Source organism: Microcaecilia unicolor, chromosome 8, assembly GCF_901765095.1.
Source record: "Microcaecilia unicolor chromosome 8, aMicUni1.1, whole genome shotgun sequence".
NCBI classification, from domain to species: Eukaryota; Metazoa; Chordata; class Amphibia; order Gymnophiona; family Siphonopidae; genus Microcaecilia; species Microcaecilia unicolor.
The window spans coordinates 68,288,501-68,314,216 of NC_044038.1; the positions used below are offsets into that span (position 1 = coordinate 68,288,501).

A 25,716-nucleotide genomic window follows, 5' to 3' on the forward strand; every position below is an offset into this window, starting at 1 on the left:
ATTACGATGGGGAGGGGGAGGGGAGGAGGCGGCACAATGCTCATGTTTACCTAGGGCTCAAAGGACTAATCCTGTCCTGGATGCAAAGTGAAATCTAGGGGGGGGGAGAATAGAAGCCAGAAAGGAGGTGGAAAATCTTCCAGAGGAAGGGAAGAAAACAGAACAAGGAACTTATAGAGAAGGAGGCAAAGATGGAAGGAGATGAACCTGAAATAGAAGGATAGGAACTTGAAGGGGTGAATAGATGGCAATTGAGGAGGCGGAAGCAGAGAGATGAGGAAAAGAATTAAATGGTGATGGAGAAATGAGCAGTGAAAGATAGAGTAAGCCATGTTGTGCAGAACACTGAAGGATGAGGGAAAAGGTGAAGGAAAATGGAGGATGAGTATCCCCACTTTTTCCAATTTCAACTGTAAACAGCGTCTTATTACCTGAGCAGTCAATTTTATAATACCCCTTTTTATTATTGTGCCACAATAGGCAAGTGGCTCAAATTGACAGTGAGATTAACTAGTGGGCTCACACAGCCCATTCAAAGTGAATGGGCTGTGTCAGCTTTAGTGTGGCCTAGTAAACAGGGGGATCAGTTTCTTCCAAAATAGTATATTTTATTCACTATAGTACTGTTCCTTTCAGAGATATGGAGGAAAAAGCACAGAGGTAGGTGTTACCATTAAAGAGTAGACTTCAGTCGCAGAAATCTGCAGTACTAGATTTTATTGCACAGATAAATATGTATTTATTTATTAGGATTTATTTACCGCCTTTTGAAAGAATTCACTCAAGGTGGTGTACAACAAGAATAAGCCAAACATAAAGAATAGTTCAATTGCTTCTGGTGTAGTTCTGGCATTTTCAAGAAATAAAATTACAATGTGGTTTATCACAAAAAAACAAAATAAAACAAATATACAATACTGTCAACTAATTCAGGTAAGTTTTTCATCAATATCTTATGCTAAGAATTTTTAAAGGTAACTAATTCAGTTCTACAATGTTTTTATCACATTGCTAACTTAGGGCTCCTTTTACTAAACTGCGTAGGTGCCTACGCACGCCCAACATGCGCCAAAATGGATTTACCGGCCAACTACCACGTGGCTCTTGCGGTAATTTCATTTTTGGCGTGTATCCGATACGTGCATCTGAAACATATTTTTAATTTTCTGGCACACGTAGCGGACGCGCGCCAAGTGGCATCTGATGCCCGTAGGTCATTACCGCCCAAATTCTTTACCGCTAGGTTTATGGCTGGCGGTAAGGTCTGATACCCAAAATGGACGCGAGGCAATTTTGATTTTGCCACACGTCCATTTTCGGGGGGAGAAAAGAGGCCTTTTCTCTAGGTGCAGTGAAAAATGATTCTGTGCACACCCAAAACCCACGCTTACACTACCACAAGCCATTTTTCAGCGTGCCCTTGTAAAACAACCCCTTAGTCTCTTTTACTGAATCACGCTAGCGATTCCTGGCCCGGCAATGTCGACAAAGCCCATTCACTTTATTTATTTATTTCAGTTATATCCTTCAGTATTCCAGTAGATCAGGTTCAATGTGCCTAACAACTTATTGTGATTAACAACACAAAAAGTGATGCGGGATAGTATACATTAAGTAGGAATAACAAAGGAGTCCTTTTACTAAGCTGCAGGAAAAAAGGCCCTGTGGTAGCGGTGGGGGTTGTTTTTCCCGTGCACCAGTGCCCTTGTTTCCGCAGTGGGAAAAAGCTCCCAACCCCCAAAAGATGGCCATGCGGTAAGAAGTCTTAACATGTGGTGGGGAGCACTTACTGCCACCAATTGAGGTGGTGGTAAGGGCTCCTGTGGTAACCTGGCGGTAACTGGGCAGCACGTGGTAATGCCCGATAACCGCCAGCTTAGCGCCACACTAGAAAAAATATTTTTCCAGTGCACCAGAAATTGCATGTGCTGGAGCTGGTTCTACTGCCGGCAGCCACGTCGGGCTGGCAGTAGTTCCAGAATAGTGTGACGTAAGCTCGCATTGGGCTTACCGCTGCTTTGTAAAAGGGCCCCAAAGTAAATGAGGATTGAGTAATTACAATATGTAATATAGAAACGAATGCTAGACGCAAAAAGGTAACAATTTATAGTCATCCATGTATAATAACCTTGAATGGGCTTCATCGGCATTGCCATGTGGGACTTGCTAGCACTGTTTAGAGGCCCTAATATAACAAGTGAAAGGAAAGGTTACCAAAACAAATATTGGGTACGAATCAGCTTCTAACTTTCAAATGCTAATTTTGTTTTTGTAACTTTACTTATTTTTAAACATTTTCCTTTTACAGGGTCACTTCTAGAACCTTCAGATAAGTATGTGAATTTCTATTGCAAGAGATATTTTTTCTCATTTTGTGCTAATTTTAAAAAATGCGTACTGACCAGGGCTGCCAAAAGGGGGGGGGGGGGGCAAAATTCCCCAGGCTTGGTCCTCCAATGGGCAGTGGCGTACAAAGGGGGGGGCGGTCCACCCCAGGTGCATGCCGCTGGGGGGGTGCCGCGTGCCGGTCAGCGTCGTTCGTTTCCATGCTCCCTCTGACCCGGAACAGGAAGTAACCTGTTCCAGGGCAGAGGGAGCATGGAAAGGAACGACGCTGACCGGTGCGCGGCACCCCCCCAGCGGCATGCACCCGGGGGGGGTTCTTTCACCGTGATGGTGGGGGTGTCCCTTTGCCGGGGGGGGTCGCGCTGCACGGGGGGGGGCACTGCACCCGGGGAGGCGGGGCGCATCGCTGATCCGCCTTGGGTGTCAGCGCCCCTCGGAACACCACTGCCAATGGGGGCCCGGCACCAGGATCTCGCTCTCTCTTATGCTCCTGATGGGACCTGCGTGATCGTGTCCTGACAGGAGCAAGAGAGAGAAAACTCTGGCACCAGGCCCCCTTTAGAGGCTGGGGAGGACCCGGAAGAGCAGACACAGCAGGCTGGCGGGGTTCTCCCCAGGTCCCACCAGCAGAAGAGATCTTCCTCCAATGCTGCTCTTCTTCACCCTGCCGCATTGCCTGGGCTGCTTTTCCCCTCAGGCCGCAGATGCTCGGTTCTGAAACCGAGCATGCGTGATGTGAGAGAAAAAGCAGCCACAGGGGCAGGCCATGTGGCAGAGTGAAGAAGAGCAGCGCTGGAGGAAGACTCTTCTACTGGTGGGGCCTTGTGATCCCTGCCAGCCAAGGTATTTACAGATGCGGCAGGCGGCAGCGATCCTAGGGGGGCAGCAGCGGTGGCAACTATCCTGGGGAGCAGCAGCAGCAGTGGTGGTGACGATCCTTTTGAGGGGGCCGCAGCAAGGCAATGATCCTGGGGGGGGGGGGGGCAGCCCTGCCCTGGGCCCAGCTCAGTCTCTCAGCAGCCCTGGTACTAACTGTATGCTTCTCTGTTTTAGAAGCAGTCACTTCTCAATCCAAGAAAAAAAATAAATTCTTACATGTGTTGGCTGGTATCCATTGTCCTCTGAATCTGAAACACTCTGGCAAATCATAATTGAAGAGTCAAAGTAAACCCTTGATATCTATCACCTTAGGGAATCTATCTACTTAAGTGTATCTAACTACTTTAGAAAATAAAATAAATGTGATCCCTGCCTTTATTCCTGACTACCTTTGTCTAGCTATCTAAAACACATAAGTTGCAAGAAAGTCAACAATCCTGAAGTAATCCATTAGACCACAAGAGCTAGTAAAGGGAAGAAAGAAAGAAAAAGCATGGAACTTACTAAAGAAAGAAAAAACAAACAAACAAAAGGTAATAGGGCTTTGGCATGATGACCATCCAGAGTATAACCATTTAGCACAAACAGAGCAGTTATAGACTAAGATGGAATGCCTGGGGAAAGCTTCCTCAGTCAAAGAAGCAACATTAGTTGTTCCAGGACAAAGAATATATATCTTGTACTCATATATTTAATAATAGATTTGCAAGGATACTGTAACACAAAGGTGGCACCCAGAGATAAAGCCTCCTTCCTCATGGCAAGAAAGGCTTTACATCTCGGTGTCACTCTCGCCAAATCTAGAAATATCCATACTCTGTCCACACAGCTGTGATTGTAAGTTGTAGAACTATAAATGCATAACCATATTTAAATTCTGTTCAAACACAAAATTTACAAGTACAGTGGCATGACCCGAGACATGTTCCTAAGAAGAGTCCAAAATTGCAGATACATCCAAGTTAGATTGTCCATTATCAATCAGCCCTCAAGTTGGTAATAGAGCACTTTGTTAACCAGGGGGAGTTTTCTGTTGGTAAACTCAAAACCTCAGTCAGATATTTTTTTAAATGTATCCAATGGCTGCACACCCAAAACTTTTGGAAAGTTAAGTAGCAGGAGGTTCTCACATTGCTCCAGCTTACAATGAATAACAATTTTATCCTTAACCAAAGTTTGTATCACTTCTGTATTATCTTTCAAAGATTTTTCCATAGTCTCCAACTTATCACGATGCCCAACCTCTAGTCTCAAATTTTTATAACAGAGTTCCACAAGGTAACTTTAAATTAGCAATATCAGATGAGCAACTCACAATAATTGATTCCAACTTGGTAAGGAGGCCCCAAATAGCTCCAAGAGTTACCTCACCTGTCTGGTGCACTGCTTCAGTCCTAGATGTCAATTCAGCCCACTGCTCCAATAGAACATTAGAGGCCCCCACCACAGAAGTTAATGGCTCATCTGGCCTCTCCGAAGAGAAATTCCATAAGGCTCCTTCTGTGTTGAGTTGCACTTCTACTCGGCTCAAGAAGAAAGAAGAAGGGGTCTGAGTATTATCCAGGCTGGATTCACTACTTGCCTCTAAAGCGACTCTCTCTCTGAGACCATGGATCACAAACAAGTTGGCTGGCATCAAGTGCTCGTAAGGGCTGAGAGAAATCTCACCCTCAAGCAGGTCATTATTTCTACTAATAAGCTCTAGACAAAATCTGGGTAAAAAATCCCTCTATCCAGAATTGAGTCGCCAGAGATGGAGGCACCAAGCCCATAGAAAGTAGGACTCACCTTCCCCTTTTGCAGCATAAAGAAAACATTTTTTAACAGAGCTCTTGGACTTATTGTTGGTATGGTGAGGTAAGTTTCTGAGTGTCCATTTTCAGGATTGTATTACTGTTTTTCTTTCTGCTGCTAGACACTGTGTGACATATGCTGGGGGAAGGGGAAGGAAAGGAAGAATGGGAGATTTCCAGGAGAGGGAGAAAGAATGCTAGGGAGGGGAAAGATGAGAGAAGAGGAGAGGGTGAGAGGAGGGGGATGGAAAGAAATGTGGATGGGAGAAAAAGGGGGCGAGAAGGTGGAGGGAAGAGATGGAAAACAATTGGTTGGATGAAAGGGGAAAAGTGAGACAAGAAGGGAAGGAGAACTGAAAGATGGGTGGGGGGAAGTGAGAAGGGGCAGAAGTGGAAGAAGGAATAAAGGAAAGTGGTGTGGAGAAGAGAAGGGCAAGGAGGAATGTGTAGAGTAAGAGAAGGGAAAGATGTGGCAGACGAGGGAATTATGGAGAGATGGACAAGAGTGAGTGAGTAAGTGGAGAAGAAGAATGTGTGCAAGGAGGAGAGAAGCAAGGAGGGGGTGTATGTGTGAAAGCAGAAAGGGAGCAAGAGGAGAATGGAAGAGTATAGGCAGGATATTTTGAGTTAGGAGGAGAAGGAGAGCACGGGTGAGAAAATTTTATGCCTACCCACTTTGGGCTCAGGCCCACCCAAAATTGGAGGTCTGCCTAAGCCATATAATCTTTGTAGTTGCTTTTTAGCAATTCCAATATACAGAGAATTACAGTAATCCAGTTGCGATAAAATAAATAATTGTATGAACACCCTAAAATGATCCGGAGTAAAACATGAACAAACTAGTCGGAACTGTTCAGGTTAAAAAAAAAAAACCTTCTGAGATAAATGTTTAATTTGGGCATCCATTGTCAGAATCTAAAATCTACCCCAGTACTCTTGACTTTAAAGCCACCGCCAACTGAGATCCATCTGATCAAGCAATGCAGCTAGGAATAGCATCACTTGTACTAAATCACAAAACGTTTGTCTTATCTGTATTCAGTTTGAGCTTAACAGAAAAAGAGCAACATTTTTCTTCTCTAAACAAAAATTAATTCTAGAAAACACTCTTGAGATGTATCTGCTGAAACCAATAAAAACATATTACCCACACTTGCTTTTCTCAGCACAGAATCTCATTCATCAACTCTTCTTTCCTCACCAAGTACAGCTGAACAACTGCTCCTGAAATGTAACCTTTCTACCTAAAAGGACTTCACTTTAGGAATATAAACCATCAGCTTTCTTTTCAACTTTCTTATGCCCAACTGACTAACCTTCTCCTATGGCACCTCAAGTTCCTCCATGAATGTTTTATCTGACCCAACAGTCAAATTGCATTTAGCTGTTCTCGTCTCTCCTGTTAATTCTCATGCAGGAGCTTCCCTACCTGCATGGTCTTCTTTCAATGTATGTGCTCAGTACAAACTTTCAACCAGCAAGAGCCTTTACAGATTATCTTTCACAATCACTGCTATTTTATTTCGAATTATAATTTTTGCACAAAAGCACAGAGACAAATATCATTCGCAGTTCACAAAACAAAGTGATCACATCAAAAACATGATGATAATCTGCCGTATTCAAGCTTGACTGAACCAAATCTATACAGCAAGAGTGATGAAAGATATAAAACAAAATTTCAGCTAATATGTTAATTAAGCAAAGGTTAACAGAAATATCTACTCCCCACTGGTTGTTTCTTATCCAAAAGGGGATGAAAAATCTATGTCAACTATGCATCAGATATGCATCTCATACTCCATGCTTGTGCTTTTTTCACCCTGAATAACAAAAACATCCAAACAGTCAAACATACAAACAGGCAACCAAATTGTAAGCAAGAAAAAGTAATTATATGACAATATAACAGTAGAACAATTTAACACTCATTTTTCTTTTTTTTCCTTTCTTTTGGAGATACTGTACATTGATTATGGCACATGTCTCTCAAACCTTTTTAAGCAAAGAGGATTATATTCTAAAAATGATGCCAAGAAATCAGCACTGAAAATTTTAAGTGCTGAGCACTATTCCATGCCCTTTATAGAATAGTGCTATAGTGCATATATGGCACCTAATTTGGAATTCATTGCCGGAGAATATTGTAAAAGCAGTTAGCTTAGCGAGGTTTTAAAAAAGGTTTGGATGGCTTCCTAAAGGAAAAGTCCATAGACCGTTATTAAAATGGACTTGAGGAAAATCCACTGCTTATTTATAGGATAAGCAGCATAAAATGTATACTGTTTTGGGATCTTGCCAAGTACTTGTGACCTGGATTGACCACTGTTGGAAACAGGATGCTGGGCTTGATTGACCTTCAGTCTATCCCAGTATGGCAATATTTATATACTTATGTACTTATGCCTGCTGAAATGGGGTGTAAATTCCAGTGCCTAAGTTAGGTGACAATCCGGTTATTCTGTAACAATGCGCGTAAACACTGGGAACGCCACGGAATGCCCCCAGCCATGCCCCTTGAATTTACGTACTATAGCATTTACGTGCATATCGTTATAGAATACAATGCACATGTAAATCCCAATTAAGGCCAATTAAATGCCAATTATTGGTTGTTAGCAGTTATTGGTGCTGAATGGCTCATTAATTAGTTAATTTCCAACCAAAAATTTGTAGAATGGTATATACAATTAAATCTCCTCTCCCTCCCCATCTGCCTATATGTAACTTTCATCATAAATTTGCTGAAATGCTCTCCAGAGATATTTGTAATATCCCAATCAGGTTTGTCCCTATTGTCTATATCACGGATTTCACATAAGCCAAACTCATTCATCTGTGATAACCATTTCTTATGACATGGTACTGTGTTACCTACCCAATGTAGCATGATAGTTATTTTTTTAGCATCAGCAAAGCAAGATGTGTGAATTTAATCCCCATAACATGTATTCCAGCTTCTTGCAACAGTGCCTCGTTACCAAGCAGGCGTAGTGAGTCTGTCCAGTTTATCTGACCAACTAGTTGTTCCACTACCTTTAAACCACTGACCAGTTTAATAACGTTTCATAGCAGTTTAGTTAGCTATAGCCTGGGGAATGATCATCAGATTTATCTCTATTATCAGATATCCTCAGATGTTATTCCAGTTATTATTAAATGGATGCCATCAGTAATAGTCCTTGATGTTACTAACAAGAGATATTGTAGTTATTAAATGAGTCTCATTAGTTATCATCTGTAAGCTTTATCAACAGGACACAGTCCAGATTTCTAGACACTTTGATTGACTAATGCCACTAGGTGTGGAAGTGCTGGGTTCGATTTCCCTCTTGAGTTCACTGTAAACAGATTGATTTCCAAACAGTAAATCCTAGAAACCAAGCAGAGAAACATTAAACATATTTCTTCCAAGTCATAAAGATGCTACCGGTGTGCACAAAGACTAGTACAAGAATTAACATGATGTACTCTATGGAGAAAATTTCAAAGGGATTTTATCCCTAGAAATCCCCCTTCCAAAATTGCCCTCCACCTCTAGAGGGCAAAGGAGTAGAGACAATGCCTGGGGCTTACCAGTAGATATTCCCCTGGAATTTCACTTTGATATTTCACTCATTCAATTCTCATTGTAATTAGCATGTGTAGAATATGCAGAGAATGAGATTTATGTGGTACCAGCTGGCCAACTCTTAGTTTTCCTTTATAAATATCCTTGTTTGCCATGCCTACAAGCTCTGCACAGTGGCTGAAAATTACCCTCCCTATATCATATATTTATTTGTATTTAGCTCATGCTTTTCATTAGTAGTTCTTTCAGATACAGTGGGTGCCCCAGCAGGCTTACATTTTAAGGGCTGATATTCAAAGTTAGTTATACATTTGCTAATAGGTAGCAAACACATAACTCACCTATCTGCATATTTTCAAATAATTTAGTCAGCTGGCCAATTTTGGGTAGACCTACTGGCAAAATGGGTGAGCACAAATTTCCTCTGTCTCCATCCCCCCCCCCCCCCCCCCCCCCCCACACACACACTAAAGCCTCCTAACTCAAAATATAAATATACCTTAGCTGTCTAGGATCCCAAGTTCCACCAGCTGAAAACCTTTTCTGAAAACAATCAGAATTTCTGTCTACCAAGATCAGCAGTTGGAGGCACGTGTCTGAGCTGCCAAAACTGGCACTCCAAGCATATTCAGTTTTGCACCCCTATAAGGAAATATGACCCCCTACTAGTAGTACTGTATGACTACCACTTGGGGTCACTGGTGCCAGTTTGTAAGGCAGCACTGGCAAAAACAGAAGTAACCGAGATCATTCCTGCCCACACTACCAGCAATGTTCCTTCTAAACTGAGCAGCTATCCTCCACATACAGTTCTGCCGGTAGGGGATGTTGTTCCACTATCACATTTTCAATAATGAGGGCCAGGCAAGCTCTTTAGGACTCCAGGGAACCTATCTGTCCTTAGCAATTAAAAACATAACATTGAGGCACCCCTCCCCCTATTGGCAGCAATGCTGTTGGAGGACTTCCACTCTGCTTAGAGGGTACAGTGACTACCAAACACCAGGGATTAATGTCTGGGGGGGTCTTCGTTTGTAGGAGGAGACACTTCCAGATGGGGGGGGTCACTCACTAAAGGGGGCCATTTGGGTTGGGGAGGTCTTGGGGCAGCAGAATGGGGGTCCTTGTGTTAGGAGGGGAGCCCAAGGGGCTTTCAGCCTAAGAGGCAAACAGATCATGTGAGGTAGACTCAACATCTTTCAGTGTTCATATCAGATTCTCTTACCGTATAAGTAGAATCAGGTGCTTTGAGATTAAAGGTATTAATCTGTAGGAGAGAGATGCAGAATATTATATGAAAACATATAAGATATTGGCAGAGGAGGACCACTCAACACATCCAGTATATTTCAGCTGCCTACTGTGCTGTCAGAAGTTTCAGTCTTGCTGTTCTCCCTCCCTATCCCTACCATTAAGTTCCTTTTCTACCTTCTCCCTGGAAAATAGCCATTGGATTGAAAAGAACATTTAGAGATGAAGCAAACCTAAGTGGATGATGGTACCTTATAGACTAACACATTTAGGGAATAATTTTATAACAAAGGTGCCTAGGTCAAAATTATAAAATGTCCTTATTTGGCAGACTGACTCCCTAGTGGTAATACAGCAGCCATTTTATAACCTAGACCGTGGAGAGTTGAAGCAATGGGAATTACTTCTGCTCACCCTACATATCTGGGTTTCCCAGTAAGACTGGAGTTGAAATAAGATGGGAGATGGGGAGGTCTTGTGAAGGGTTCTTCTTATGCCAGGGAGCATCAGATTTGGGGGGTTCTTGATGGAGATCTTGATGGTGAGAGGAGAGAGGATGACTGGGGGGGGGGAGTAAGGTTGCAGGATTGGGGTGTGCAGGCACATAGGGAGCAGAGATTTTAAATAGCTTCTCCCACACGCATGTGGGCTAGTTTTACACAATTTGTTTAGCATTTGGCTTTTTTTAATCATTGCATCCTCTGGACATGAGGAGATATCCACATGCAATACTGCACCTCTCCCAAGATGTAGGTAGACCCCCCCCCCCCCCCCCACACACACACACACACACACCTGGGCCTACCTGAAGTCCCTGATAGCCCATGAGGAGTAATTAGGGGGCAGAAGTCAAGCCCCTTGTGGTGTGCTCTTGCAAGTGCCTGCCAGTGACCTCTCACAGCAGCTCACAGTACTTGATGTAGTACAGCAAGCTTTCATTTGCAAAGGCCCACTTCAAGGGGCAGGAGCAAGAGGGCTTCGCTTCTGCCTCCAACAACCCAATGGACCAGGGTCTAATCAGTGATCATATATAAGAAGAGCCAGACAGACACATTCTTGCTTTGTTTTCTTCACCTTTTCTTTAATGAGAGTGTCTAAACATGTCTGAGCAGTAGCACCGATAAGAAAAGACTGGAAAAGGGATGAGACTGGAACTCCTAATCATCCTGCCTCAAAAATTTCTAGTTCTTTCTAGGATCTGAGACAGTAGTCTGTCTTGGCACCATTGGATGATCTCACCCACCTGTGTGGCTAATTCATCCCATTTGCTGACAGAGAAATGATAATTACTCACATATATTCCTTCTTGTTTATGAACTATAACGTTGCTGTACTGGTTTGGGGGTGCTCCACTCACATCGGGAACCATGTATATGTTCCCTCCAACACCTGGGGGTGAGAAGGGAAATAGAGTTTGGTCTCCAAATATCACTTTGTGATGGAAGTGTGCAACAAAGCTTGATGGGTGGTGCCACACTCACCTTTTTCTCTTCTCTGGCAGTTGCCACATTTCTTGTACAGGAGAACAGCTGTGGTGATAAGTAGAGCAATACCAAGGCCAGCACCAATAGCAGCCCCTACTGCAATCTGCAAGGTCCTGTCAGGCTGTTCCACAGAGGATGCTGTGAAAACATGGGGCATCCAGGTCACCAAAGCTGTACCAAAAGATGATACCAGAACCATAAACAGCACCAAAATCTGGCCCCCCCCAAAAAAAATCCCTGGGACCCTCTGAAGACAGTCAGAATCCAGTCTTCTCACAATGATGACAATTTGGTAATCACAATGACATGACTCTGGAAGATACCCAAACTCCAAAAGTTTGAGGTTTCATATTAGATTCAGCTCTGACTTGTGAAGCTCAAATTAATAATTTATGTAAGATGTGTTGTTTTTTTTAATTTAGGCAACTGAAGAATATTCATCCTTGCTTCCATGAAAGCCAATTTGCAGTGTTGGTTATGCTCAATTGGACTATTTTAACTCCTTATATTCTGGGATTTCAGATATTCTCAAGAAAAGATTACAACTTTTTGCAGAATACTGCTGTTAGATTGATTTTTGGAAGAAAAGGTTTGATCATGTTTCTCCATTGTTGGGTTCTGTTCACTAGCTTCCTATTAAAGCATGAGTCTTGTTTAAATTAGCATGCTTTAACATTAAAAATTTAACATGGTTTGGCTCCAAAATGTTTTGACTCAATAAGTGGTATTTCCTTTAGTCAGTAAAGTTTCCAGGTCAAAAAATTCCTATATTTTAATATTTCCATTTTGTAAGAATACATAGATTTAAAAGATATTGGCATCATCTTTTTCATATACAACTGTTGCAATCTGGAACAGACTCTTTACTGGTGAAGATCAGTTTTCATATTTTTCTTATTTTCATTTATGTAATTATAGTTCAGTGTTTTATCATAAACTGCTCTGGACCCTTTGGGGGAGAAAGCAGTCTATAAGTACAGGATTAGCTTAGATGTTTCTGGAGGAAGCCCTTGTATGTAACCTCTAGTACCTCTAGCCAAGATTCATTGCAATGACTGGTTTAACTATGTTAAGGGGAAATATAAAATAGAGGGAAGTCCCTGGTGGTTGTGAATGAAGACTCCTGGTTCCAATTATGCAGGAAACCCAAAGGAACAGGAAGAAACTGCTGGGCCATAAAAATATCCATGGACACCTCTTAAGGCTGGTTTACAGCCCCTCCTCCATGAATATCCAGGAGATCGTCTCAATTGTCCAGGATATCTGGAGCTATGTATTCCATTAAAGAAACCTTCTGTGGTTGGATTAGGATCATTGTGCAGACAAAACAAATAGTTATGAAGAACTGTTAGGGAGAAAATAATTGAAAGATTGTGCTAATGAATTTCCAGGAGATGGTAACTTGGATGGAAGCTGAAAAAGAGCTCTGTGGAACATGGTTATACACTTGGTATAAACAGTTATCTTTGTCAGAGATATTTCAATAAGAGCTAATTTCCCTTGTGCCTTTTTAAGCATCACCTTCGTATTACAGTATCTCGATTATCTTGACCAAAGCATCACAACTATTACCAGATCACTGCAGCAGTATCACTACTGTACTACCACAGTGCTCAGACATTTATTTGCTTTAATCTCTAGCAAGGCTAGGTCAAATACATTATCTATATAGAGAGGAAAAGCCTGGCCAGCAGTGATTGCTGTACCCACTGCACAGGGTATGAAAGAGTTCATGCTTGTGAAAGAAGCATTACATGTGCGAACAGGTCATGTGTGGGAAACAGGCTGTTTGTGTTCAGATTAGATATTCAGATTGAATTCAAAAAGCAAGTAACCATGCTTGTGCAGTGGACATCGGCCACCATGACCTCAAAGCAACCAAAAAGGAGACAGAAAAAGCTAAAGCCCCAAAGGCAAGATGGCTGACATACAAGCACCGCCGGGCTCCGTCTGTTCCACATGGACAGTGAAAATCACAGCACAGGTGATGGCAGCAGTAGAAGCTACACTCAAAAAGCAGCAGTGTATTTATGATAAAAATTAACGTGGTTAATGAACGCTTAGTTTAGGTCTGGAATTTAATAATTTCCAACAGTGTACAAGTGACTTGGAGGATTGCTTGAATACAGAAGAACAACAGTGGGAGCAGATGGCTAAGCATCTCACTAAGATGAAAAATAAACAAGATGAATTGGAAAATCATTCCAAGAGGAACAACATGTGTCTGATTGGTCTTCCAGAATCATTGGTGGACATGGACCTTCTGGAATCTTGGTTCCCTCAGTCTCTATAGATTGGATCTCAAATTGGGCCACTTAGAGTGGAGTAGGTGCATCGGGTTGGTCTGCTGAGATTGGCTGCTGGGATACTGAAAGCAGTGAATTGTGGCCATAAACAGGTGGTGCTGTGGACCCTTCACTGATGACTTTATTCCTGGATATTCAAAGCCAGGACCTGTGTGAGCTTCAGCTTTGAATATCCGGTTATTTTTAAGCCAGTTAACACATAGCCATTTAAGTCGATATTCATCACTTAATCGGCCATGGGTTACCGCTTAAATATAGGACAGATATTTATGTGGTCCCATTTATGCTCTAACCCTGGCCGCCAAACCAAACAAGCATCCAATGAATGCAGAGTTCTACTGTCTAATATCTCTTATCAACTGTGAAGCAAACCTTTTTGCAAAGATCATGGCTAACAGACTTGCTGAGGTTTTGCTATCCTCACTGGGTTTCGCCCAGACTCACTATGCGGTCAGGAATGTATGTAAAATCTTGGCCTCTCTTGAAATGCTAGCACATCTTAATATGCCTTCTTTGCCGATCAGCAGACAAGGCTTTTGACCAGGTCAATTGGGGATTCATGCATAGGGTGCTGGCAGCATATGGTATAGCTGACCCTTTTTCTGTGGCAGTGCAAGCTTTATACCATGCACCTATGGCAGAGATAAAGGTAAATGGATATTTATAGAAGCATGAGACAGGATTGTCCCCTATCCTCCTTTCTGTTTTTCTTAATCATGGAGCCCCAAATTTCATGCACAAATTTTTATAATAACAAGTCAATTAGTGCTGATAATTGGACACCAACAATCAATTATTGGCACTAATTGGCAACAATTTGGATTTGCACGCTATCCAATAAAGATGTGTACATAGATCTCTTAGGGCATCTTTTGCAAAACTACGCTAGCGATTCCTGTGTGGTAAATGAGAAGAAGCCCGTTCAATTTCTATGGGCTTCCTCTCATTTGCCTTGTGGGACTCACTAGCACGACTTTGTAAAAGAATTCCTTAGCATACAACTGAAAAGAAGGCGTGGTCATGGGAAGAGCATGGGTAGATCAGGGGCATCCACTAAAAATGAACGCAGTGTTATAGAATTTGGGGGATCCATGCCGAACTTAGGGGCAGGGATTTACACCTCGTTTCAGTTGGTGTAAATCCTCATGCCTACATGATCAGCATAGATCCCGGATTTACATCAGATTCTATAAATGGCGCCCAACTTGGAGCATTGTGCACTGATTCCTAAAGTATCAGATTTAGAGGGTATGTTGGCAAGCTGGGGTCTTAGCTGATATATGAATTCAGGATCCTTACTCTGCTTGCACTTACCTCCCTAGGGAAGGATGCCCCCATGTTATAGGAGGTGTTAAGCCTCTGCCAAGCCTTCCTATATTGTAGGTAGGACCTCCTCCTGTGGCCAGAAACGAGGAAGAGCATTTTAGGCTTTTCTAGAATTAGTCTGGCCAAGAGGGCATCAGCTTCAGTCTGTCAGCTTTGGATTAATAAATTCTTTCTTTTGATCACGTTGGAGATTGTGGTTAGCTACTTCCACTCCTGTGGGGGGTTTTCTATGGTTTGTGGAAGATTTTTCCTTCCATCCCTGCACAGATATCATCATCACGCAATACGCACCAATGTCAGAACTGATTTTGTCAAAAAATTGGCACAATCAATGCGCTTTTTTCCCTGGAATCGACGCTAAGTGCTATTCTACAAATGGTGATCAACTTGGAGTGCCATTTGTAGAACGGCGCTTAGCACTCTTTTTTTGGCAACGATTTTTTGGCACCATATATAGAATTTGACCTTTGGCGTGCTCCCTCACCCAGGGAAAATATTCAACCCTCATCAGTCAGCAGTTTTTGAGCTGTTGAAAGCAGCAGGCTGAATTATACCCAGATATTCAATGCCTAGCCATGTCTAGGCCCCAGCATTAAATATCCAGGTCACTGTGGTCACCCGGATGAGAACCAGGCATCCGATGATATTCAACCTTTTTGCTGTCCTTTCATTATCCATTTACTTACCTGGTTAGTGGACTGAATATTGCCGCTAACTGGTTAAATCCTGGCTCTGCCTGGACAGTGCTGCGGTGTTCAGAGGAGATGTTCAACAGCACTACCCAGTGATTTCAATTACCCCAATATTGACTGGGTAAATGTAACATCGTGGCATGCTAGGGAGGTAAAATTCCTTGACGAAATCAAGGACTGCTTCATGGAGCAGCTGGTACAGGAGCCAACAAGAGAAGGAAAAATTCTAGACCTAGTCCTTAGTGGAGCTCATGATCTGGTGCGGGAGGTAATGGTGATGGGGCCGCTTGATAACAGTGATCATAATATGATCAGATTTGATATTAGCTTTGGAGTACATATAAACAGGAAATCCAATACATTAGCATTTAACTTTCAAAAAGGAGACTATGATAAAATGAGAAGAATGGTGAAAAAAAGCTTACAGGAGCAGCTGCGAGAGTCAAAAATTTACATCAGGCATGGATGCTGTTCAAAAATACCATCCTGGAAGCCCAGGCCAAATATATTCTGTGTATTAAAAAAGAAGAGAGGAAGACCATACGACAGCCGGCTCGGTTAAAAGGTGAGGTGAGGTAAAAGAAAATCTTTCAGAAAATGGAAGAAGGAACCAACTGAAAATAATAAGAAACAGCATAAGGAATGTCAAGTCAAATGCAAAGCGCTGATAAGGAAGGCAAAGAGGGACTTTGAAAAAAAGATTGCGTTGGAGGCAAAAACACATACAATAAAACATTTTTTAGGTATGTTAAAATCAAGAAGCCAGCAAAAGAATCGGTTGGACCGCTAGATGATCGAAGGGTAAAGGGGTCAATCAGGGAAGACAAAACCATAGCAGAGAGATTAAATGAATTCTTTGCTTCGGTCTTCACCAAGGAAGATTTGGGAGAGATACCGGTGCCAGAAATGGTATTCAAAGCTGACGAGTGGGAGAAATTGAATGAAATCTCTATTAACCTAGAGGATGTAATGGGCAATTTGACAAATTGAAAAGTAGCAAATCTCCTGGACCAGATGGTATTCATCCTAGAGTGGATGCAAGAGACAGAAAATAGACTGGACCCCTGACGCAGGTGCGGCGGCACCGAAACACGGCCCGTGTCGGGTCTTTCTTCAAGCAAAGTTTACCATTAAAACATTTTTTACATGAAAAAACTGTGTTCCCTTTTGTTTTTAAAGGCCCTTTGTGCTGTTTTTTAGCTTGGTTTGTTTTTTGTACTTAGTTCCCTCTCTCTGTTACATTATACCAACACCAGGCTTACCATCTGCAATTTCCCGGATCTCCCCTTTTTAAAAATCAGCATCACACTGGCCACCCTCCAATCGTCAGGTACTATGGATGATTTTAATGACAGGTTATATATTATTAACAGCAGATCAGCAATTTCATGCTTGAGTTGAGTTCTTTGAGTACCCTTGGATGTATGCCATCCAGTCCAGATGATTTACTACTTTTTAATTTGTCTCAATACAAATCTTAGTTGTGACTTCAGAGATTTAGTTATGGGTCCTTGAGGGGTAATTTTCACATTTTTCATTCCATCTATAAGAAATATATGAAAATGGACTGAAGCAAGGACAACGAGAGAGAGAAACCAGAATAAATGGGGTGAAATTATTTACAGTTAACAGTCAAAGTATACGGGTCACTCATATTATGGCTAACAGGGTTAATGACCTCACACTGGTAGTTTTCCGAGTCAGCTCTGGAGACACTGAATATGGTTAGAGTTCTGTTCTTTTGAGACAGACTCATCCTGTGATCTGATGGGAGTCTCTGGCTGTCTTTAGACCACAAAATTGTTTGGGTAGTGTTGGTGGTGACACATGTTAATGTTACAGAGTCTTTGTGCTCCATGGGGTGAGCAAGGTTGGATGTGACACTGGGTTTACCCAAAATTTCTGTAATCAAAGGAGAAGGTTATTATATATTTAGTTTCATAAAGGAGATGCACAGAAATATGAACAGAGAGAAAGAGACGGGGAGGAAAGTGACAGAGAGAAAAAAAAACAGTGTCTCATAGTTCTACAATGTTGTCAATGAAAATACGTTTTTTTCCCTAAGGGATCAATATTCAGCTGCTTGTTTTATTCCCAGATATTCAATGCCAGGCCATGTCCGGCCTTCGGCATTGAATATCTAGTTTATGCAGTGCCAGCTAACACATAATTGGTTAAGTCAATACCCAGTACTTAACTGGCCACAGGTTACCGTGTAAAGATAGGACTGTGTTTTATGTGGTCCCATTTATGCAATTACCCTGGCAGGTTAAGTGCAGAACATTGGAACTTAACTGGCCAAGTGTGACTCTACCCCTGTAACTCCCTTAAAATAACCAGTTTTCACTTAAGACGCTAACCACAAATTTTCAGCGGTCATATCCTGTTAAGTGGCATCAAAAATTAGCAGATAGACCCGAACAAGCGATTTAACCGGTCATCGGCCATTTCTGGGTACCAGCACCTAATATCCAGGTCTTTTGTATCATATGATATTGATCTGGGTACAACTTATATTTAACGCCATAACCAGATAGCTAACCAGGCATAGCTACCACAGCATTGTATATGGTCTATTGTTCTCTCTAAGCTGAGTGGGAGACCTTCAACTGCACTGCTGTACCAGTGGGAGTGGTGCTTTAATAATGTATTTTCAATCACTAGGGACAGGCAGGATCCTCGGAGTCCTGCAGAGCTTGCATAGCCCTCATTATGGAAAATGTGATAGTGAAACAGCATCACCCACTGGCAGGATTGTAAGTGGAGGACTCCTGCTCAGCTTAGAGGGAACAGTGATGTGGTCCTACTTGCCCAGTTAGTTATCCAGGCATCAGCATTGAATATCAGCAGTACCCAGGTAACTTCTGGGTCTGCCCTGACTCTGCCCCGGACCACCCCAGCACTAACCAGACAGTATTGCATCAATCTGCCCAGATATTCACTGGCATTATCCAGGTGAGTGCCACTGGAAACGTAGGTGAGGCCAGGTCAGTGGGACTTATCTAGGTAGGTGCCTCTCCTATATTTCTCTTTGCTAATCTATCAAATTAGTTTGCAAAGCTATATAATAGTTCAAGACTTCCCAAACTTATACATCAGTCAAGTATTCTTGATATCCACAATGAATTATGTATGAGATAGATCTGCATGCACTGCCTCCATATGTATGGAATGCAAGGTTTGGAAACCCCAACAGTAGTCAGTTCAAAAAATGGCCTCACCTACAGCTTGTTTGTTGACACTTATATCTAACACAGAAACTATGTTTAAATATCAAAACACTCAGGATATGCTTCTCTTATTTTTTTAAAATCAGTAATACACTGGGGAATTCTATAAAAATGGATTTTCAATATGGAAACACATTCTAATGCAGGGGTGTCCAACCTCAGCCCTTGCCAAGCTGGGTTTTCAGGATTTCCCCAATGAATATGCATACAAAAAATACTGAACAGTGGGGGGAAAACTCTAAAGACCAATCCTAATATGTAAATCTCAATACAAAAAATCAAACCAGGATCAGATCAACCATAATAATCATAAAAAACTAAATCAAAATAATTTATATAAATTAGTGATATGTGCTCAGAACCAGGCACCCTCAACAGAGAGCCACCTCCCAACCCATCATCACATATAAGAAGTCCTATAAAATCATTCAACTATTATAGTGACTGATAATGTCCCAGATAGTCACAAAAATATAAAACACATTGCCTAGAAGCATCTATGGGAAACACAGCTGGTGTCGGAGATAAAAACAAACCAACTTTACAAACTTTCCTAATCACACTGGGAAGAACAACTGAACTACTGTTATGACTGGAGATGTGTGAGCCCTTGTGCCCCTACTGAGCACGGCGAAGATGGAGAGATGCCGTACTCGGTCAGGCAGCCAGACAACCCCTAGCTTCACCTGGGAAGCAACCACCGTTCACCGAGAGTTGAGCCCTCAGCTGCAGGTGGCCACCAGGACTTCTGGAACCGGCGGGGTTGCACAGCCGCTGATCACAGGAATACAGACACAGTCCAGCACCAGGACTCCGAATAGGCAAGAATAATCAAAAAACAGTCCAGGGTCAAGGCAGGCAGCAAACAAGCGAAATCCAAGAAGTAACCAAGGTCCGGTAAACAGGAAATCAGGAACAGAAGATAGCCGGTGAACAGCACTCCGACAGCAACTCCTCAGAACAATTGAGGCCGAAGCAAAGAAGGCCTGGAGGCAGTGCTTTAAATAGTGAAGCAATCAGAGCAAACCAAACTCAGGTGCATCCAACATGGCAGCCCCCATAGGAGATCCTCCCACGACCAGATATGGAGTTCCTTCCTGTTCTCGTTTAGACAAGATGGCTGCCCCTCCTGAGCTAGCCAAGATGGCTGCTGCTCTTGCTCCAAGCCGGATGACGGCTGCCAGGTTAGGAAACAGAAACCGACCCATCCCGGAGAAGTGTAGCAGAGCGTAACAATACCCCCTCCGGAAAGATCTCCCCCTCACCGGTTTGGTCTGGGCTTAGCAGGATGATGAGCGTGGAACTCCCGGATCAGATCTGGAGCATGCACATTGGCCACCGGCTCCCAGGAGTTATCCTCTGGTCCAAAATGCTTCCAGGCGAGGAGATAGTACAGCTTCCTTCCACGACGCTTGGAATCCAGGATGCGATCCACCTCATACTCTGGATCTGGATCACTCTCAGGCACGGCCACCTTCTTGGGTTCAGGATGCCACTTGGACCTGCGGAAAGGTTTCAGGAGGGACACATAAAAGGCATTGTGCACCCGGAGTTGGCTGGGTAGGTGGAACCGGTAAGTCACTGCTCCTATCCTGGATCGTACAGCAAAAGGTCCAATGAACCGGGGAGCAAACTTCAGAGATGGGAGCCGCAGTTTTAGGTATCGGACACTCAACCATACTTTTTCTCCCGGCAGGAATGTGGGAGCCGCTTGTCTTCTACGGTCATAGGTCTCCTTGGCCTTGACCGCTGCCCGTCGTAGCTGATCCTGGACCTTCTTCCAGGCTTCCTGAAAGGAACGGACTGTGGTCTGCACCTGAGGTGGAACTTCTGCGGGGGAAATTGGCGGAGGTAGACGCGGGTGGCGTCCATAGATGGTGCTGAAAGGTGTCGCCCGGGAGGCCGAATGCAGACTGTTATTATAGGCAAATTCAGCCCAGGGTAGCAGAGTAGACCAGTCATCCTGGCGCTGGTTAGAGTATGCCCGGAGGAACGCCTTCACAGTCTGGTTGACCCGCTCCACCATACCATTGGACTGGGGGTGATATGCAGACGAGAATAAAGTGGTAACCCCAAAAGCTGAACACAAAGCTTTCCAGAAACGCGAGGTAAACTGCGAGCCTCGGTCACTAATGATCCTCTGTGGCAGTCCATGGAGCCGGAAGATGTGTGTGATGAAGATTGCGGCAAGGGTAGCGGCAGTGGGTAAAGCCTTCATAGGAATGAAGTGGGCCATCTTGGAGAACCGATCGATCACTACCCAGATGACCGTATTGCCCTGCGAGGGTGGCAGGTCGGTGATGAAATCCATGGACAGGTCCTCCCATGGCTGCTGTGGTATTGGCATGGGCTGCATCAGCCCCCACTGCTTCTGATGTGAAGACTTAGTTCGGGCGCACACCGGACAGGTAGACACGTATTGGAGAATATCCTGCGCCATCCGGGGCCACCAATACGATTGGGAGATCAGATGTAAGGTCTTGTGGAAACCAAAGTGTCCAGCAAATTCGGACACGTGCCTCAGCGCAGCACCTTCCTACGGAGACCCACCGGAATGGCCTTCTGGCAAGCGGCATTGGCCCCGGACATGGAGGGAATACATGCCGGATTCAGCATTGGGCAGGGCTCCTCCTGGTCCTCCGGAGCCTCGAAGCTGCGAGACAGGGCATCCGCCTGGACATTCTTCTCGCCCGGCCTGAAGATCAGACGGAAGTCAAACCGGGCGAAAAACAAAGACCACCGGGCCTAGCGAGGGTTCAGTCTGGTGGCGTTCTGCAAGTACAAGAGGTTCTTGTGATCCGTTATTACCGTGACTGGGTGTGCTACTCCCTCCAGGAAATCAGGAACAGAAGATAGCCGGTGAACAGCACTCCGACAGCAACTCCTCAGAACAATTGAGGCCGAAGCAAAGAAGGCCTGGAGGCAGTGCTTTAAATAGTGAAGCAATCAGAGCAAACCAAACTCAGGTGCATCCAACATGGCTAGGGTTACCATATGGCTCCAGAAAAAGGAGGACGGATTGAGCCAGCCGGGTTTTACTTTCATTGCTTTCAATGGAAGTAATTGAGCCAGCCGGGTTTTACTTCCATTGCTTGGAAAGCAATGGAAGTAAAACCCGGCTGGCTCAATCTGTCCTCCTTTTTCTGGAGCCATATGGTAACCCTAAACATGGCAGCCCCCATAGGAGATCCTCCCACGACCAGATATGGAGTTCCTTCCTGTTCTCATTTAGACAAGATGGCTGCCCCCTCCTGAGCTAGCCAAGATGGCTGCTGCTCTTGCTCCAAGCCAGATGACAGCTGCCAGGTTAGGAAACAGAAACCGACCCATCCCGGAGAAGTGTAGCAGAGCGTAACAACTACACTCACCACCAACTAGCGGCTGTTGAGACACTTCATTAAGATTGGACCATTTCATCTCTTCATAACATAAGTTCTATCAAAGATAGTATTTTACCAACTATTTTTTTATTTGTACTAAGCAATATATTTTACATTTTGGTGACTATCTGGGACATTATCAGTCGCACAGGGCTTCGCACTCCTAGAGGCCCCGCATCTCTGGCACATCTGTCCTCTTGTCTCGGAACACCTCCCTGCTCCGTACCTTAATGTGCATCTACATTTCAGTAGACAGCATCAGGCAGCAGCAGCAATTTTCATATCCTGTCAGCTGTCGAGCCCAGAGCCTCCTCATTGCTGCATCCCGTCCACTTTTGTTGTCACTTCCTGCTTCCGCAAGGGCGGGATGCAGCAGCGAGGAGGCTCTCAGCTCAGCAGCTGACGGAATATGAAAATTGCTGCCGCTGTCTGACACTGTCTACTGAAACGTGGTGGATGCATATTAAGGTATAGGGTGAGGTGGCTTGTGGTGGTGGGCACGGGTGGGGGGGGGGGGTCCACCGAACTGGTCTGCACACGGCCCCACAATTGCTAAGACTGGCCCTGGAAACAGCAGATCTACTTGGAAATACACAAGTGCCCAGTTATAGGAAAGCACCTAAATGTATTTGCGCACAAGTGCAAAGGAGGCATTCCTATGGGAGAGGCATGGGTGGGTCAGGAACGTTCTGGAAAATTACGCACAGCATTATAAAATACTGCAGATGCATGCCCAGCTTGTGCGCCAGGATTTACATCTGGTTTCACCTAGTGTAAGTCCTCAAGCACAAAGTTGAGTACAGAATTCAGTGGCCAATGGTATTCTATAAAGAGCGTTCATTCCAGAGTGTCCTTTATAGAATAACGGTAGATTTGGATGCCATTTACTGAATCCAGTCCATAGTGTCAGAAGAACACTATAGTGGTTCTGAATATTCAGTAAACATGCGGATGGGTATTTTCAAAAGGACATCCAAGTCAGAAGGTCCCAAACAGATGTCCATCTCACATGTATTTTCAAACAGGAAATACATCAAGATTTCCTGTTCTAAAATGTGAGATGGACATCCATATGCTGGAAATGTCCAGTATAAACATGCATTTTACAAACTGGAACATCCAAATTAATGCACTTGGGAAAGCAAGGGAGAAGGACATCTGTATGGCAGCATTCTTTGAAAATGGCAACAAAAATATTTGTGCAGAGCAGAGGGGCAACCTAGTGTAATGCAATGGACTATGAAGGGATGAAGGTTCAAATCCCACTTTAACTCTTATTTTGTAATTGTGGGCCCTTCAGGAACAGCAACATACCTACTATACCTGAATGTACACCACTTCTATAGCCTTTAGGCTTTCAGGTGGTTTATATATTTAGGTACAGTTTTTTCTGTTTCTGGAGGGCTCACAGTTACAAAAGAAAAAGAGCTGAAGTGGGATTTGAACTTAGATCCCTTAGTTTAGCATCAACTGCACTAACCACTAGGCTACTCCTTAGACTTGCTGCCTGTTTTGTTAAGAATACCCATAACACCTGAAGCTGTCAAAGAACCTAGTATTCCCTTTTGGTTTCACTTTCAAGGGAGAGGGAGGGGGATAGCAGTCACTGAGGGATTAAGTAAGTGTCATGCCTTAATCCCTCCAGTGAAAAGCTGTTCAATCAGGGCACTGTCACGGTCTTACCATGACCCAGGAGCTGGATGTAGCTGCCAATGCAGTGGGGAAGCCTTCCTGGATTTGTTCACGCTGCCAGCGCATAGCGGGAGGGGCCTCCCATGCGGTATCGCAGGTCCTGCCTTGCTCCCATCAACATCCACAGATAACGTCAGAAGCCTTCTCCTGAACAAGGATTTAACTCCGACGGACACTGACCTAGACGGTCTTGCATCGTTAGCTGCTCTAGCTGCAGTATCTGCCCTGTGGGTCCTGAGGTCTTCGGGTGAGTAGGTTCCAGTCTCTGCCTTGCTGTTTGTGTATGTGGGTTCCAGCACAGTGTCTTGCTGCTTGTGTGAGTGGGTTCCAATATCCGCCTTGTTGCTTGTGTGAGTGGGTTCCAGTTTCCTCCTTACTTCTGTGTGGGGGTTCCAGTATCCGCCTTGTTGCTTGTGTGAACGGGTTCCAGTTTCCACCTTGCTTCCTGTGTGAACAGGTTCCAGTTAAGCCTTGCTTCCTGAGTGAGCGGGTTCCTCTAAAGCCTTGCTTCTAATGTGAATTGGTTCCTGGAAGCCTGGAGTTCATAGCCATATTGAGTTCTCTGCTTATCTAGCTGCTAGCAGCTGCTTCTCCTCCTCGCTTGTGTGTCCACTGTTCTCTCATTCCTTCCTATACCTTGTGGCTTTACCTGAGCTGATCCATTTATCTCCTGACCAGCCCTGCTAGGATTCAGTCCTTTGTAGACCTCCTCTACAAACCAAGGGCTCACTCCCCGGAAACATAACAAGCATCCTTTTGTACACTGGATGTTCCTAAAACAAGTCCAAATAAGGACATCCTTCTTTTTTGATATGGACCTTCCTTCCCCTTCAGTAATCTCTCTTGGATGTCCAGATTTTGGGTTCTCCCTAATCCTGCACAAAACACACCCCCTTGCTATTTGGACATAAGGCAACAATGGGTGTCCCTTTTCTGCCTTTGCAAAATCGGACATTTCAAGCACATGGACCTCCATTTTGACTTTTTGAGATGTCCATGTGCTTTGGAAATAAGCAGCAATGTTTTATCATGGATGAATAGTAGAACAGTAGTCCAACTTCTCCTTTACTCAGAAGTAGAGAATTATTCCTTGGGGAAGGCTTGGCTTTGGGGTTAGAGCCATTGCCAAAGCAGCAAGGAAACCTTCACTCTATCCACTTCTCCCACTCACTGACATGTTACCTTGAACATGTCATTTATCTTGTGTTCTTTTATATACCCCTTTAGGCTGTAAGGAAGCAATTCTCTAACTGGACACTCCCATTTAGGTGATCCAAGGCCGCATAGTAAGAGCATATTCTATAATAGAACTTCAGGGCCGGCTGAAGGAATACGTCAGGTGAGGCACTGGCTCAGGGTGCCAGAGCTCAAAGGAGCCAAATGCCTGCCTCACTGGCTCAGCCATCATAGCAGCAAAAGCATGTTTTCACTTTGCCACTGTGCACTCTTCTCTGGATGGCCAGTTACTTCCAGTTCTCACATTCACACCTGGGGTGTTGCCGGTGGCTGAGTGTGGAGAAGATCCCAGTGGTGAGAGCAGAGCAGCATGCTCTTACCATTATAAAAGAGCTGGTAGAGCCAATGCCAATGGGGAGGTGGACGAGGGGCAGGTGTTGATTCAGATGGGGAAGGGGAGGCACTGGTTGCAGGCAGTGGTGGGTAGGCACCGATGCAGGGGGGCACCAGAACACAGGATGGCTCAGGACACCACAGCCCATTAAGCCAACACTGTGGAACCTAAGCGCCTAGATTCCATTATAGAATAC

The 25,716-nt window shown here is 44.0% G+C and overlaps 1 protein-coding gene across 1 annotated transcript in view; it reads right to left on the reverse strand.

The window, feature by feature from the left end:
• The window catches only part of LOC115476780 (carcinoembryonic antigen-related cell adhesion molecule 1-like), a 167,096-nt gene that overhangs the window by 103,909 nt on the left and 37,471 nt on the right, over nucleotides 1-25,716 (reverse strand). Inside the window, exons 4-8 of the mRNA XM_030213359.1 lie at nucleotides 17,272-17,550; nucleotides 11,322-11,462; nucleotides 11,135-11,229; nucleotides 9,815-9,856; nucleotides 8,272-8,391 (exon numbers count right to left, since the gene is read on the reverse strand). Coding sequence (XP_030069219.1) covers nucleotides 8,272-8,391; nucleotides 9,815-9,856; nucleotides 11,135-11,229; nucleotides 11,322-11,462; nucleotides 17,272-17,550 — 677 coding nt within the window. The remainder of the gene's footprint in view (nucleotides 1-8,271; nucleotides 8,392-9,814; nucleotides 9,857-11,134; nucleotides 11,230-11,321; nucleotides 11,463-17,271; nucleotides 17,551-25,716) is intronic.